This window comes from Diadema antillarum, unplaced genomic scaffold (assembly GCF_040938485.1).
Source record: "Diadema antillarum isolate AM-2024a unplaced genomic scaffold, OU_Dant_1.0 scf00000178, whole genome shotgun sequence".
Taxonomy (NCBI): domain Eukaryota; kingdom Metazoa; phylum Echinodermata; class Echinoidea; order Diadematoida; family Diadematidae; genus Diadema; species Diadema antillarum.
The window spans coordinates 507,136-525,284 of NW_027271067.1; the positions used below are offsets into that span (position 1 = coordinate 507,136).

At 37.7% G+C, this 18,149-nt stretch overlaps 1 protein-coding gene across 1 annotated transcript in view; it reads right to left on the reverse strand.

The window, feature by feature from the left end:
- LOC139722963 (multiple PDZ domain protein-like) overlaps nucleotides 1–9,911 on the reverse strand; it is a 79,207-nt gene extending 69,296 nt beyond the window's left edge. Inside the window, exons 1-2 of the mRNA XM_071634243.1 lie at nucleotides 9,889–9,911; nucleotides 8,465–9,107 (exon numbers count right to left, since the gene is read on the reverse strand). Of these exons, the coding sequence (XP_071490344.1) occupies nucleotides 8,465–9,107; nucleotides 9,889–9,904 (659 nt within the window). The 5' untranslated portion in view covers nucleotides 9,905–9,911. The remainder of the gene's footprint in view (nucleotides 1–8,464; nucleotides 9,108–9,888) is intronic.
- Nucleotides 9,912–18,149: the final 8,238 nt, after the last annotated feature.

Below are 18,149 nucleotides of genomic sequence, written 5' to 3' on the forward strand. Positions count from 1 at the left end.
TGCATATCAATTTGATCATGAAAGGTATCACAGCATCTGATACTGAATGATACCTGTGCATTGCATGTCTTAAGAGGACAAAAATAAAGTGGAACTCATTTAATTCTTGAAGAGCTGGGGACATTGATAAAGGTACAGTACATAGTAAATACTTTCCATTTCCCATGCCTAAGGGTGTGAATATTGTAAGAGATACAGGTGTACAGTGTACTTGTAAAGGCACAGCATCAACACATACAAATTGTAACTACTGTACGGTACACACAACTCTCTCTCTCACACGCACACAAACACACACACACAGTTTCATCACTCACTGCATTAATCTACTGGTATGACATCCACCATAACAATTTGTACAGTATAAAAATATGAGGTTGATGGTAATACATACAGTGATACTTGGTTACTTACACAAGAGGTTTTCCACTCACTATCAACGCTGGAGTCAGAAAAGCAGCATGTATCAAGAGAGGAACCCAAGCTCCGTAAATGTGAAAACTGAAAAAGCTCTAGGAATTTTGCTGTTCTTCTGCAACTGTCTGAGCACTGTCTCATTTCAAAAACAGCACAGGGAGTGAGAGAAACTAGCAGTCGGGAGTCGTAGCGCAGATAGTCTGATGTGGATTAGATTTTCGTCCCGTGCTAATTTTTCGAAATTGCATTCATTTCTTGTCAGGATGCTTGCTTATTTGCCCCATAGAGCTCGACAAGCCGCAGAAGTTGGGGGTGAAGGATGTGCGCGCATTAAAGAAGCAGCCATGCTGTTTAGCTAGGCGAGATTACAGGGAAACCATGAAAAGCAGGGTACAGAATTAGGATGGACGTTTGAAGAAGAAATGGCAAACATGGCCAGGATTTTACTGGAGTTATCGCTGGGATGCAGAATATGGGTGATAACAGGTGTGTCTGTATTTGTCGGGATAGGGTCAGGTACACGAGTACCTGAGAACTTTGCTGCAAAAATGATGATCTTGTCATTATCAAATTCGCACCTCAGAATTTTCCTGCTTACGATTGTGTACAGGGCTGGGTATTTAGGGGAAAGGATGGAACTGGTTCAGTCTGCAATTAAATCTCATCTGTGCAATACCAGAAAGAAATTTGCCAAATGACAAAATAGGAGAGGATAAGGAAGACTATCTTAAATGTTTTGCCAATCTAATAATCAGTTGTGAATTTGAGTAATTACAGGCTTTGAAAATTCTGAAACCAGAATAAACTTGAATTAACATAAACAGCAAAGGGCTTAAATGAAATTTAAGAGTATTTCATTTTAACTTATCAAACACAAACAATGACAAGTGAAAAATCATAATCAACAAGGAAAAGTAGAAATTACGCGGTGCGTAAAATGTCTCCCCGCCGGAAGTAGCATTTAGTAGCAAAATGTACAATATAGGTCAAAAATCAAGGTCAAAGGTCAAAGAAGTCAAGGGTCACAATTCTGTGTAGAAGTTTTGAAGCCCTCACCTACAGACTGTAGTGCCATCACATAAAGCAAACGGAAATGAAATTGGGTTAGAAATGGCAAAGGAGTAGCATTTTGTAGCAAAATGTACAATGCAGGTCAAAAATCAAGGTCAAAGGTCAAAGAAGTCAAAGGTCAAAATTCTGTGTAGAAGTTTTGAAGCCCTCACCTAGTGCCATCACATAAAGAAAACGGAATCGAAATCGGGTTAGAAATGGCAAAGGAGGAGCATTTTGTAGCCAATGTACAATATAGGTCAAAAATCAAGGTCAAAGGTCAAAGAAGTCAAGGGTCACAATTCTGTGTAGAAGTTTTGAAGCCCTCACCTACAGACTGTAGTGCCATCACATAAAGCAAACGGAAATGAAATTGGGTTAGAAATGGCAAAGGAGTAGCATTTTGTAGCAAAATGTACAATGCAGGTCAAAAATCAAGGTCAAAGGTCAAAGAAGTCAACGGTCAAAATTCTGTGTAGAAGTTTTGAAGCCCTCACCTAGTGCCATCACATAAAGCAAACGGAATCGAAATCGGGTTAGAAATGGCGAAGGAGTAGCATTTTGTAGCCAATGTACAATATAGGTCAAAAATCAAGGTCAAAGGTCAAAGAAGTCAAAGGTCAAAATTCTGTGTAGAAGTTTTGAAGCCCTCACCTAGTGCCATCACATAAAGCAAACGGATCGAAATCGGGTTAGAAATGGCGAAGGAGTAGCATTTTGAAGCAAAATGTACAATATAGGTCAAAGGTCAAGGTCAAAGGTCACAACTGAAATTCTGTGTAGAAGTTTCAAAGCTCCCATGTAGTGCTATCATATAAAGCAAACAGAATCTAAATTGGCTCATAAATGACAGAGAAGTAGCAAATTGAACATTTTGATCACACACGGACGCACAGACAGACAGGCGGACGGACAGACAGACGGACGGACGGACACACGGACACACACACGTACGGAGCCCATTTCATAGTCCCCTGCTCGAACTTGTTCGGCGGGGACAATAATATTATGAATATCAATTCCCAGAGAAACATCAGGGTAATACCAATTTTAAGCACACGCACATTAAAATAAAACATAGATATTGATAAATACCTAATCAAGACCAACAATTTTCTTCTACGGCAACATGTCTGAATAATTGTAGTCTAAAGTTAGACCTTGACTGATCACATCATTTGAGTGTTAATAGCAAGCTTATTGTTGACAAAATTTGATTTAACAAATAAAAATCAATGCTGGTAATATGCAGAAAATAGTGTGATCCTTGGAAAAACTTCTTTTTTCTCTTTGATTTCCTGGCATAGTTGAATGACATCTACACAACAGTCTTGGCAAAGAGCAAGTGTGTCTCTGATGACATACAATGCATTGCATCAAAAGTCTAAGATGTTCATAGTACATTGATTTGTATACAGTGCGCCACCAGCTTTTAAAATCTAGAACTGTTACACTTCCATGGTGAAAAAAAAAATAGAGTTACTTATTTTTGCCCATTATTGCTCCTTTTGTTTGTTTTCTTTTAAACTTGGGGTGCATTTATAAGATTTTTCTGCTGGCCAGAAACAGTATTTTGAAACACTGTTTATGGCCAAACAGTGATTCTAGCTCGAAAAAAATTCTTATAAACGCTCGCCATGATTTGAAACAGTGTTTTGAAACACTGTTTGTAAACGCACAAAATAGTGCGTTTACAAACAGTGTTTCTGTAGAATCAGTGTTTCAAAAATCTTATAAACGCAACCGCGATCGCAAACACTGTTTATGTGACGTCACAATGCCTTGCGCGCACCCTGTTTGACCTTTTGCCGAGGAAAAACTGCGCAGAGTGAGTTGCGCAATGGCACAGTCTGAGCACGAGCCCCAACACGCTCGGAGAAAAAATCTTATAAACGCTCTCCTGAAGAAACTGTGATTTGAAACAGTGTTTCAAAACAGTGATTCAAAACAGTGATTCTAGGCACGCAAAATCTTATAAACGCACCCTTGGAGACAAAAAATTTCAATGATTGAAGAAATGCTGGAAAATGTCTTCATTCCACTTCATCAACAGAATGTTGACATTTTTTTATAATCAGGAATTTTCCTGATAAAATCTCATTTTGTGTGGTTTTGCTCAAATTTTCTACTCTTCTCTTTCTTGGATGACACATTCATGTCTGTTTGATACCACTTGCTGGGTCGTGATGTATTCCAGGGTACCTGGCAGAAACCACAAGGGGATGCTTTGTTCACTCATTTACCACAATGGGTATGAAACTTTCAATGATTCAACCATTGTACACTGCACACTCACATGCCGCTTCCTTTCACTACACACACACACACACACACACACACACACAACATTCTCTTGGGGATTTTAACCTCACTTTAACCCGTTGAAGACGAGTCCCGAGTATACTCGGGCAAGCGTCTATGGGAAATGTGTGTTGTAGCAAAATCAAAACGTCCTCAACGGGTTAAAACCAAAGTGCCAGAATTTAGTGAATACGGTAGAAAAATCAGGAATGGTAGAGGGGCAATTCCGCAGTTAGAGGGACATGACCATAAAATTTCGATTTGGTTTTTTCCTTGATTTTTGTGTTTGACTTCAGAAAAAACACATTGATAATTCAGGAAAAACTATTTTTCAGGGTATCTTGATAGTTTTAGGTATTGAATTCATCAATTTTGAACAAGTAATCTTTCAGATTGAATTTCATCAGCAAAATCTCCATAATGGCAAAGAAGATAGCTAGTCCAGCTAAATGCCATTTTCTAGCCACAAATATTGAATTCATAGAGGCAATGCAGTGCTTCCATGGATAGATTAAGTAAAATCGACTTACATGTCTTCGAAATGCAAACATGTTTGCATTTCCCCAGCCATCGGACAGTCATGTAACGTTACTAACCAAAAATTGAAATTATTTACCTCCAGAAAGTATAAAGTGTCTATGAATGATAATATTTCAATTTTTCCTGCCGTGTCCAATGACTAATTGAAATATAAAAATAAGTATTACTAATGATTATAGAAGTTAGAAATAACAGCAGTCAAAATGTGTAACGTTACTAACCACGTAACGTTACTAACCACAGCCTGTGTGTATTGTAATGTTACTAACCATGAAATAAGTGAATAAGACTCAAATGGACAGGTCTTGGTCTGGCAAAATTTTGCCTGATGATAGAGCCAGATGTCAACTATGAGATTACGTGGTGATACAATAGAAAAATTTTGTCTTTTTTTTTTTTAGTAAATTAATTATGCAAATTTATGCAAGAAATCATATTTTCACCTATAACTCCATAAAAAAGACTGAAGGATTGCTAAATTTTTGTGTAAGAGTTCCTCAAGATACATCAAACAATTTTCTTGCAAAAATACCAAAATCAAAATGAGTTTCTTTTGTTTTTTATTGTTTTGTTAATTTCTTATGTATTTTAATGTTTTATTACCTTTTGTTTTCTATTGTTTGTTTTTTGCCAAAATCTGTTGCAGGCTCTTTTTCAAGCTTATCTACATTAGAATTGATTGATTTCACTGGTCAAAGGTTGAAATAGTCTAATTGATATCAAATAACAAAAAAAAAGCACAATTTGCATGGGATTTGCACACGATATCATGAATTTGAGCTGTTTTCAGGTCGACATGCATTTATGCAAACATTACGTAACTGCAGAACAGTGTACCCGTACGTCACAAATTTGGTCTCAAAATATGCGGGAGACTTCAATGAAAAAAGTCATGAAACGATGCGGCAAAATCTTTGCGCGTTGCGGAATCGTGGCGGGAAATGTTGGGGGGGGGCATCTGCAACATTCGCATCACTAGAGAAGGCTCACAAGGTGCACATTGAGCGAATGTTGTTGTTGTTGTTTTTTTTTTTTTGGGGGGGGGGGTTTATTGCCACTTTGCATGGGAAGGGACAATTGATGGAATCTGTGGGCCAGCAGAGCATTTTGTTTGGAAAGTAGTGTTAAAAACAATTGAGGCCGTCACTTCAAATTTTCTCTCCCAATTTGAAATTATCATACAATGGTTTGTCGGGTATATTACACTTCAGGTACAGCAAACAGACTTTTGTTTTCAGAACAATGCAGAGATTAGACATTCAAACTGGTCTAAAAGAAAAAAAAAAAACATGTCTCTAGACTTGAATAAACATGAATTCAACTAATACACTGTATAGTTATACACTATTATTTGAATTAATGTACTTTCACAATAATATAAAACATTGCATAGTGCTGGATTCCTATTGTGCAATGACTACGCACATCACAATTGGCCATACACTGTACATACTACATACCGGTACCTTTAATAGTTTTTGCTCTTTGATTTCTTTCCCCTTTATTAAAGGTACTCTTGATAAGGAACACGTTAACTGTTTTGCTCAATAAAACAGGCTGCTTTTGTGAATTACTGTGAGTCATGATGAACAGTGATTGGCAAAGTTATGAAACTGGATATCACTTGACCTAGTCTTTAAAAGTGGTATTTTCTTTAGTTTGTAATTTATGCAAACTTTTTTCCTAGTCTTTTTTAACATGTACAAGTACTATGGTACTATACTGCATGAGTTTGATGGTTGAAATAAGAGTTTCATATCTTATCTGATGTTTCTTAGCTTTAACTTTGCATTCTCATGAGGAAACATACAGATTTGAGGTACCACACAATTCTGTAATCACTGGACAAACCGTAACGTTACTAACCGTAACGTTACTAACCATGATTTTTGTACTTAATTTTCAAACAAAGTTATAAGGAGAAAGGATATTTGGGGTAGATATTGCCCTTAAAGCTAGAAATGAAAAATAAGTGTTGATATATTTCAAGCTACACCAGTTTTAGCAAACTTTTCGTTCAAAGGTGCTCATCAATTTTTTATGTCCTTTTTTTGTAACGTTACTAACCGGCATTAAAAGCAGACCTTTCTTCTAAAATAAGTCATGAAATGATTTCATTCTTTGCTCTGCTCTAGGTCTACACTAGAATGATCTCTGGTGACATTAATGAGACTTCACATCCACAGATAGAGAAATGAGTCTAATCTAAATCATGAGAATGTCCCTCAAATGTAACGTTACTAACCGCGGAATTGCCCAGAGGTTTCATCAAATTCAGCTGTAAAGTGAGAGAGCTATGGAATTATTAAGCTTGTCAATGCTTTTAAAAATCAGTGATGTGAATAGTTGCAATCTCAACATACTCAAATTGGCAAGGGTGATGTCACTGCTAGCACAAGCCTTCCACTGAGTAAAATGTATTGATACAAATCTTCACCAAATTTTCTATATGAATAAAGTCAGTATAAATGAGAATAATGTACATTTTGTATCCCTCCCATCAAATTATTGTGGTCTTGAAATGACCAAGCTGTAATTCAATGACTTTCAGGCTGAAAGAGATGGAAGTTGCTACAAATATTACTATTAACGAAAAACATGATTTTGATATTTCCATGAACAAACAAAAGGGAAAATTGTGAGGGAATTACATTATTGGATCTTCCCATTATGAAATATTCCGTGAAAACATGTGAAACTTAAAAATTTCATAATTGTCCTTTTTAATATCAAATTCAGCTGGGCCCGTAGCATAAAAGTTATAATTATGGTAACTTTGCCATCCAATGGTAACTACCATGGCAACAATACTCAACAGCCGATCAAAATCAAGCATTCCATGGAAGTTACCATTGGATGGCAAAGTTACCATATTTGTAACTTTTATGCAACGGGCCCCTGATGTAAACTTCTATCATTTTCAGGTTACTCTGGGACAGTTATTAGGGTCAATACATTGTATATGCACACAGCATATATCACATGCTACATTGTAGCTTTCAAACCATTTATCATTTTTGTATACCAATGAATTTTCTGCATTGAATGCAAGTGATCAATGAAGCTCAGCTTGCATAATTTTCCCAAATAATCTTGCATGTACATGTATGCTGGGGAATCAGCCAGTATTCATGTCTCATAAAACAAAATTACATGTATAAACCCACAAAACATACTCGGAAAATGATAAGAAAATAAACAAAAAAGAGGAGTAGCAGGCTGAATGTAGCGAAACAGACCTTTCTATTAAATTCTAAATTCCCTTTTGTATTATCTACCATGACAAGTATTTATAATCCATGAATGCATACATAACTGCCATATGGTTGCCAGAATTGCTTTCACAACCAAATGACTGAAGTGCATTCCTATAAAAACATCTTTAAATTGCAATCGTCTTCTCTTGTTTAACTTCACACATTTGCTTGGCTGAGATCAAGTGAACAACACCTGTTCTAAAGGAATAAAATGATATGAAAGTTAAAGGCAGTAGTCATTATTTAATATTGACAATGCCAGATTTCAGTCATCAACCTTAAACCAATACCTGCTGCCATGTGGCTCATCTTATACCTAAAACTCTATGTTTTAAAGAGGACTAAGTAAAATGGTTTGGAGTGCATTCAACTGTGCATGAAACATTAAATGTCTGCATAGATTAACAAACAGAAAACAGCTGTGAAATAAGACATCTGGGCATCACAAATGGTTTGGAATATTAGATAAATGTTTTAATCAGCACTTCATACATTAGATATTCCAATACGCATGTATTTCTCTACTAAATATGCTAATATGACATTTGATGTTCTGGACAATGACATATTACCGGAGACTTCCACTGTCTGAGACAGGTCAAAGACAGTGTAAAGAATGTTTGACTTGATTCCTACATGTAGCAATCTCAAAGCATAATCCTGACTTCAAGCATATTGCAGGACATCATCAACCATTAGCTTTTTAAAAGGTAGGGCAACATGTTCCTAAGCGCCTAGCGAAAATACAATTTGTAAACAGAAGACCAGTGAACTATTACCTTCTATTACCTACTAGGCAGAGCATACTTGTGCATTTTAATAGTCTTACACAGAATCTGAAGAATAAATCCCATCAGCTTAAAAAAAAAAAACATTAAAAAAATAAGTTTAGTGCTTACCTTGCTGCCATGCCATTCTTCTGGATCTGCTGCACAAAGATTCCAAGTTCTCCCTGGTTCTCGCTCTTCAAGCCCACCACACTGAAGCCGAGACCCCGTCCTTCCTGCTTCATTAACTCGATGCTCAGCACCTCCCTGCCCAGGGCCAGCAACCTCAAGGCCTGTTCCAAGTCCTCACTGGCCTCCTCCATCGGTATACTCCTCGTGGTCAATGGTTGCCCTTCTTCTTCCTCCTCCTCCTCCTGTTCCTCCTCCTCGTCTCGAGGAGCGGGTGCAGAGGCGACCGGTGCCACAGCCGTCTTCTTCATCTGCGGCTCGTCCCCCTCAAACACCTTGTTCTCAAAGGCATAGGGGTGCGAGGGCGGCAGGTAGGGCAGTTCTGGCTCTTGGTCCGACTCCACCTCTGGCAGGATCAAGTCTCCATTGATGGCGAAGCTGTAGTCCTCCACCGTCTGGCTGGGGGCTCCTGTGTCCAGGTGGTGCTTGAGCTGGCGCACCGACTGCTGGAGGTTGAGCAGGTGCCGGAAGGTGGGGCTGGCGAGGAGGTCGATCATGGAGGCCACCTGCTCTCCGAGCTCTGGCTCTCCCGACGCCACCAGCCGCCCCTGCAGACCCTGCAGCACACTGACTGCTCGCTGTGTGTCTGGAACATAATACCATAAATACCCAGAGTCTACTGATTGTCTATGAATAGTCAAACAGGCGCCATCTACAATGCTTGTTTGATACAATCTTTCCAATTCTGAGCAAGAAGAAGATGCAACAGGATATTTTTGATTTTTAATGACTGCCAGACTAAAAGTCATGAGACAAACAAAAAGAATGTCAACAGACCAGATCAAATATATTCAGAGAATACTTTGAATTGTTGAAATACATCGTATGCAGAATGAGTTAATAGAAAATGTCAATGAATATTACACACTATTAAGGGGGATCAAACCCATTTGAACCTTTATATGTTAATTGTCAATATGACAGGTTATCATACAACTCGGAACTGTATCTAATCTTCATTTTTATTATTCTTAAAACTCAACACTTAAATCTTCATTCTAATCAGATAAAGAACTAGTTTATTTGATCAAAAATCAACTTTTTAATATCAAAAGCAAATGATGCTACACTATACCCATAACCATGAAGCTACAAACCATTGTAGCTTCGTGCCATAACTAACCACGATAATGACAAATGTCAAGTTTATAAACTTTTAAAATCAAAGATCCAATCCACAATCGCACAACTAGATTTAAATGATCAGTTCTTTAACTAGGATGCCTGCCTGGTAAAGTAACTTTATTCCACAATATTTTGTTCTCCTTCTGAACAGAAAAAAAAAGGAGAAAAAAGAAAGAAAGAAAGAAAGTGGATAATCATATAATATCAAAGATAAAATAGAAAAATACAAGCAAGAGCAATACCTGCAACTACTGCCATTCTTCTTCGGTCTAGTTGGCACTTGTAAATATCTGTTTTCAAAGAAAGAGAGAGCGAAAGAGAATGAGAACAATCAGTGATACATTTTTATTTCAAATGATGCATTCAAGACAAAAACAAAGTAATTAAACATGAACTGTCACCAACTCAACAAGTTCCCTGCACATTAAAGTACCATACTTTTCTTGACGACAGTGTGTGTAGCTACAGTATATAAATTCTCAACACACATATAAATACATTGTAAACAATTTAATTATAACAGGTAATTGATCACTTGCCGAGTCTCAACCACAGAAGAATTAGAAATTTGAAGAGTGAAACTGGGAGTGAAAGTAGGAAAATTAATGCAGCCAATTAAAACATGTAATCTGACATTAATATGACACTCCAATGACAGTTTCATGTTTAGTATCTGATGTATCAAACTAAAGCATATAGAACTCTAGATGATACACATGTAAAAAAAAAGTACACTTCACAGGACTTCAAGCATAAATCTAAAGTTTTAATGTTCTCAATCATGTTGAAATCATGAGAGATAATATAATGAGCAATCCAGGAGGTTTGGGGCCATACTCAGTTTTGACCTCAGAATGACTCCTATTCATATTTTGGGCCACAGAATTATATTCTCATGTTTCAGCTTTTCTACGATGTCACTACGATGCGACTGTGGCTATCAAAGTATAATGAAATTAGTGCAATATGAAGCATTGCTGAGCTGAGTGCATGCAGAAATACAGTAATGCATGCCAGTTAAGATTTGTTCACTAAGTACTCGTACTATTATTAGTCATGGTAAAATGCGTACGTGCATATGCCTGTGCCCGCATGTACACACACAATTGTTTTTAAACAAAGACAAGTGTTTTTCTTAATTTTTGCATGGGTTTTGTTGTTTATGATCACGGAACATCTTTGTGGCAATACCATTAGGCACCTAAGGTAAATTAATGTTGCTTTAAACACAAACATGCCATCTGCTTTCACCATTTCCATGATGTTCACTGTGATTTTAGTATTTCACTAAACATATTGACGTTAGACTCTACTTGACCCATGGCCAGTGCAGTGGGTGGGTGCACAATGCAATTGCTATTTAGTGATGTTGATGTTGATAGGTCTAACGTTAGTACTTTGTAGCTTGGGGCCTATTAACGGTTAGACCCAATGTCATTTTTACAACATTCAGGTTTAGAGCGGGGATTGAGAAAACAGATTCCATATGATATCCCTGAGCATGTTAGAAAGGTAAGCCTTTATTAACACCTGCTGGCAAAAGAAACTAATGTAAAGAGGCTAAGCTTACCTTGCTGTACCCGTCACTCTGACTCTATCTTCGACCTGCTCCTACCTGCGCCTGTCAATTTCACGATGCTAATAAGTTTTGACGTGCTATCGAGCTATGCCTACTTTTGTATACTGCTACTGTGCAATCATGCAATTCCTGCGCTCGCATTAAAAAACAGCAACAATACAATGGCTGTCTAATTCGTATGATGGTAGAGATAATGGGATCGCAACTGGCAAAAAGTCTATTTAACTTAATTTGGTGGTATACTTGCTTTACACTCTGCTTGTAACCCGCACGCATAGTTCACAATCTGATGTAAACACCGATTTCAACATTACATTACTCACCAGGAATTTATGGGCGGTAACACTACGCCGGTAAGGAGTCCGCCGCCACAACTGTGCGGTATGTGCTTCGCAAGTATCCGCACTCTGAATAGTCTCCGAGCATAGAGGTTTTGTGGATCTCTCCCTACACTGAGGCGCATGGCGAGATACTCACAGCCTACCTAGCCGTGCCGCATTCCATTGTGATCTCGTGCTACTATGCTAACCTAGCGCCTGTCAAACGTAGTGTGTGCGCGTTCTGTTTACCACAGATTTGTAAATATGGGCGAGGATACTGTAGCGCGTTGTATCAGCGCGATACCAACAATGTAAGCCTAGCCCCCGCCACGAGAACTAAGCGTAATATTCAGTAAGTTTTCATGAAAAATTGCACCCATATAAATTTTGAGCTCCTCATCTCAGTGGCAGTCATACTGTAATCCTCTTTTACAAACCAAGAGGATCGCTATCGTGCACGCAATATGATGCCCCAAGTTTGTGTCGCGCAGAGCAGATTACTCAGTATCAGGATATATCGAAACATGAAAATAAATATCCAGTATATCTCCATCCTTGTATGAGTTACATGCCTCTATATGCATAGCTCTGCGAAGTTGTCTGAGTTACGTGCTCCGCTTCAAACTCAAATTATTTTACTTTATGCAGGGAGGTGGGAATTATTTCCCTCCTCCCTGCTTCATGCATGTTATGTAACGATCATTGTTTTGCAATGATTTGCAAAGTGTCAGATCAATATATTTCGCTTTACAAAGTATATATCGCGTTGCAAAGTGTCATATTATATTATTTCAAAGATAGGTGGAAATATTTTCTTCCTTCAGCTGCTCTGATGACTCTTCACTCCATGTATGTAAATTATGGAATTCTTGCTTGGGGAAATACGTATTATTATTTGACATTGTTAGACAAACTTTCTCTTTTGCAAAAGATGGCGCTCAGAATACCCATATTTTTAACCTTCATTTTCGAGCACCGATACTGATAATTTGTTCTTTGAACATAAAATCCTGAAAATAAAAGATTTGTAGTTATTTCAACTTGGTCAATCTATGTTTAATTACAACTGCAACCATTTAGGCTACCCAAAATGTTTCACTCTTTATTTTATCGTAATAGCAACGTAGCCTACATAACTATCCCACAAAACAATCCAATGACTTCTGTCTTCATTAATGAGAACTGTATACTCAAAATACATGTGTTTATACTGAACCCAGTGGCCCGTTGCATAAAACTTACCGTTGAATTTCAATGGTAACTTTATATACCGTCAAAATTAGGCGTCACAGCCAATCAGCATCAAGGATTTTAAGCTTTACCGCTAATTTGAAAACTTACCGCTAGAAAGGAGCGGTAAGTCCAGCGGTAAGGCTTTTATGCAACAGGGCACTGATTTAGAATAGCTTAGATGATTTAAAAGAATCCCTTAAGTTAATTACATTCAAATATAAACTGAAAAATTGTTTTTCACATATACCAGCCACTGTGTTGTTTATGAAAAATCATCCATATTTTTGATTGTCCTTGAGATTGTGAAGAGTGTTCACAGACCTCTTCCATTCCTTTCTACTTCATTTTCTTTCTCCATTCTTCCCTGCTCCTCTTTCCTTGTTCTTCGTTGTCCAGTAACTGCGCGATGTGCATTTTTCTTCATTTCTGTTATTTCTGTGATTTGTTGTTGTTGTTGTTGTTGTTGTTGATGATGATGTTGTTTTGCGTGTATATCTTCTCTTTTGGTCACATTTCCTGGTATACACGGCCATATAGATAGCGCCTGTACCATACTATTGCTATGTTATGACTATATATTTTATATGCATTCTAAAACTATGTTGATAGTATGCTTGTATTATCAGCATCATTTTATCACTGATTTTTTAGTGTATAATGTTCTATAGATGAATTTGATATTAATATATTTTATTGGTAGGGACCTATGTGTTGCTGTTGTTTTCAATCCGGTGTTTTTAGTGGAATACTCTTTTCCATCGTTTGATATGATAAAGTCTTCTTCTTCTTCTTCTTTTTTGGTATATCATGACAAAGTGTGCATTTTTTTTAATAATATCATTCGTGCATGTTGTGTTCCATGAACTGTATTTATCAGTTGAATGAAATTCAAATTGACACATGTTTACCGCTTTGAATAGTATTTTTTAATGGAAATTGATAAACTATTGAATTGAATTGAACTGAATTTAGTTCACTACAAACGACGACAGCGGTATAGAATAATTCTTCTCTTCTCTTTTCTTTTCTTTTCGAAAAGCCACGTATTCATTATCATTCTTTTTAGTAGTTGTCAAATAGCCTTTGATATAGCCCGAGTTTTCACGAATTTTCCTCGGGTCCGCTGTCAAACAATATTTTGTTATCACCCAAACCACTCGTAGGTGCCCATCTCCTTAAACATGCAGTTAAAAGAAGAAGAAGAAGCCTATAGGAAGAGGGCGATTCCTACGATGAGTTTAATGTGGTACATGTATTTTCCACTTTATACAATGCAAAAGAGATGAGTTCACACTGATGCTCGACGAAAGATACACACATAAAAATAGTGCAACAAGTTGGATCCAGATTCAGCCCTTTTTCGGTATTGACTTGTCAGTTTGATGGACTATAAAAAAACTGTTGGGTTAAAGAATGTATAACATGTGAAAAGGGTTTGATTCACGTATATGACCTTGACACCGTTTCATAAAAGGTGTCAACCCTGACAAGTTGTCAGTGTCTGACAATCACCAATATCACAGTTACTAACCAGAGCTTCTCGGCCGATCAAACCCAAATATTTTACTAAAATATATATTGTCAGAGACTGACAACTTGTGGGTCACACAACATAAAAGTCTTTACATTATTTCAGAATTGCAAAAGTCGCGCTCAACATGTAGCTATTATGAGAGATGAAGAGAAGTAAAATCCATTTCATGAAATCTCTCATTTTTAAGTGTGTTATGAGCAAAAAGTATTTCATATGACTTTCATGAAACAGACCCAAGGCTGACAATTTTCATGAAATGGTGCCCTGACCTGAGTAAGCCGCATCATGACGATGATGAGCCTAAAATAGATTAAGTGCATTAACTAAAGGCAATATTTCTATCATGACTCAAATACAAGAGATAGGTCTACTTCATCTCCCTTTTTCTGTTTATTACAAACAACCAATCCCGGTCTCTGACTCATTGAATAACAATGTTTAAGTTCGTGCTTCACGACTCTGAAAATGTTATCAAAAGGCGACTTTTGAACAAAGTTTTTAATGAATTAGGCCCATCCCCCTAAAAAACCCTTCCCCTTTCAGATTTCTGGATCCGCCAATGAGTCCATTAAAGAGGGTACATTTTTTGATGAAATATTGCAATACAGGATTTTTCATGCCCTTTGAGTACTCAGACTGAGTGGTAAACGGCATTATGAACACCCCTGTTATTATCATTATTATTATTTTCATTATCATTATTATCATTATTATTATCATTATAATAATAATAATAATAATAATAATAATAATAATAATAATAATAATAATTATTATTATTATTATCATTATTATCATTATTATTATTATTATTATTATTATTATCATTATCATTATCATTATTATTATTATTATTATTATTATTATTATTATTATTATTATCATTATCATTATTATCATCACCATCATTATCATCATCATCATCATCATCATTATCATTACTGTCCCTACTACAGCCAGAGGCGTTTACAGAGAATGGTCTCTTTTCCACACCACGTGATGAACATGGAACTGTATTAAGCTTCTAATTCTCACAATTCTCAAGATTATTGTGATAGATAGCTGCCGCAAAGTACAAATGTACATCGGTTTGTAGTCTAAACGGCCCCGTAGGATATCATTTACGATGAGAAGTTAGAGAGAACATAAATTTCTTCGTGTACACCACACGTCTAGAGTGCGGACGAGACTCGGCGAAAGACTGATAGAATTTAAATACAATGTAGGCCTAAAAATTGATGATATCAGTATTGGTTGAGAGGAGGCTTGCGCTTTTAACCTCTTGCGAGACACTAAAAAACAACTTATGAAAGTTTGCAGAGCATTAAAAGTGTATTTCATGGAAATCAGTTTTGAAATAGCTGAGATATCCAAAAACAAAGGAATACAAAGCGATCCTAGTAACAGTACAAAAGGTGAATCCCACCTTTTCTTATTATAGGAGCACTTTGTTTTGGATATCTCAGCCACTTCAAAAACAATTTTCATCATGCTAGTAAACTTTGAATCCCCCTTAGAATGCTCTTTCATATTTCATAACAGGGCCGGCGGAGCGTTTAAAAAAAAAAAAGGGGGGGGGGGCGGGCGGGCACTTCCGGGTTTCGTGAGCTAACAAGCAAAAAAATAATAAAAAATAAAAAAATTCCTCAGCTCATCTCTCCCCTTCCATTTCCGGGTTTCTTCAGCTGACAAGCAAAAAAAGACGGTCTTCATCGGAAAAACATAACCTTACCGCACCCACATTTCAAGATCTCTTTCTATTTCTCTTTATGAAATTAGTGCCACTTACGTACTTCCGGGTTAAAAAAATGGGGGTGGGGGGGGGGGCCAAAGTGATGACAGCACTGGCGTAGCCAGGGGGGGGGGGGGGACGATGGGGGCGATCGCCCCCCCTAAGATTTGGACCGGGGATTTGGGAGGCGGAAAAAAAAATGCGTGTATACTGTATATGCATGCACATGAAGCGGGTCTCCTTTGCAACCTTTCATCAAATAAGATATTTTTTGAATATTTCACTCAAAGTGTGCACCAGATCGTTGAATTTCAATTCAAAATATGCAAAATCTCTCGTGCTTGGGAGGGGGATACCCCCTCCCAAACCCTCCCCCTCTGTGCCTCTTTCCCTAGCTTAGTACACTTTTTAGATTTACAAAAAATTATGAATAATTCTGAGTGCACAAGACTTACACTTATATTCCGAAAACTCAAGGTTCCCTCATGTATAAGGGGAATTTCCCCTTTTAATCGACTTTTTCCTCCCTCAGCCCCCCCCAATCAGTTTTGTGTGTGTGTGTGTGTGTGTGATTTCCCAAATGTTGATTCCATCAAAAATGCGTAGATGAGATATCTCAATTTCAACCTTAAAAAGGCAAAAGCTCGATCGGAAGGGAAGGGTGGGGATAACACTCGCCCACGCCTTCTCCCTGCTCCCCCGCCCCTCCACCCCTTCCACCATGCATAAGAAGTATAGACTGTGGCTATATACCCAGATCGCTTTATTTCAATTCTAAAAACGCAAAAGCTCCGCGAGCGGGAGGAGGAATCCCCCTTCCTCTATATACATCACTAGACTTTATACATACACACAGATGGTGCACATTCGGAATAAGAGCTAAATTCCGTGATTTTATCACTTCGATGAAAAAGTATTGCACCAAAAATTTGCAACAGATCGCTGAATTTCAGGTCTGAAAACGCAAAATCACCTTCGTGTGGGAGGGGATATGCCGGCCATATGAGATCTACACCCTCGTGTGCATGCTTTTTCTGTTTGACTGCTGAACAGATGGTGTTCATGATATTCAGTGTAAGAATTAATACAAGAAGATTATTTAAATGATACCATTTTATAGGGAAATTGTTCAATAATAATATACACTAAATTATACTGCAACTTTAAACAAGTGGGACTGTTTCATCACGTTAAAACACGCAAAAAACATGCATCAAATTGCACCATTTGCAACATCACAATGCAAAAAGTTCTCACCGTGGGAGGGGGTACACCCCCCTCCCACACCCTCCCCTCTCCCCTCGCTCTCTCCGCTCTCTCGGGTTCAGTCGCGTTCATGATATTCAGTGAAAAGAAGTAATACAAGAAGCGTATTTAAATGATAGCATTTTATAGGCAAATTGTTCAATGATAATCTACATCAAAATATACTGCAACCTTAAACAAGTGGGACTGTTTCACGTCGATAAAACGCGCAAAAACATGCATCTAATTGCACCATTTGCAACATCACAATGCAAAAAGTTCTTACCGTGGGAGGGGGACACCCCCTCCCACACCCTCCCCTCCCCCCTCGCTCGCTCCGTTCGCTCGGGTTCAGTCGCGTTCATGATATTCAGTGAAAAGAAGTAATACAAGAAGTGTAATTAAATCATACCATATTATAGGCAAATTGTTCAATAATAATCTACATCAAAATAAACTGCTACCTTAAACAAGTGGGACTGTTTCACGTCGATATAACGCGCAAAAACATGCATCAAACTAGTGCACCATTTACAACATCAAAATGCAAAAAGTTCTCACCGTGGGAGGGGGACACCCCCCTCCCACACCCTCCCCTCCCCCTTCACTCGCTCCACTCGCTCAGGTTCAGTCGCGTTCATGATATTCAGTGAAAAGAATTAATACAAGAAGTGTATTCAAATTATACCATTATATAGGCAAATTGTTCAATGATAATCTACATCAAAACATACTGCAACCTTAAACAAGTGGGACTGTTTCAACTCTTTAAAACACGCAAAAACATGCGTCAAATTGCACCATTTGCAACATCAAAATGCAAAAAGTTCTTACCGTGGGAGGGGGACACCCCCCTCCCA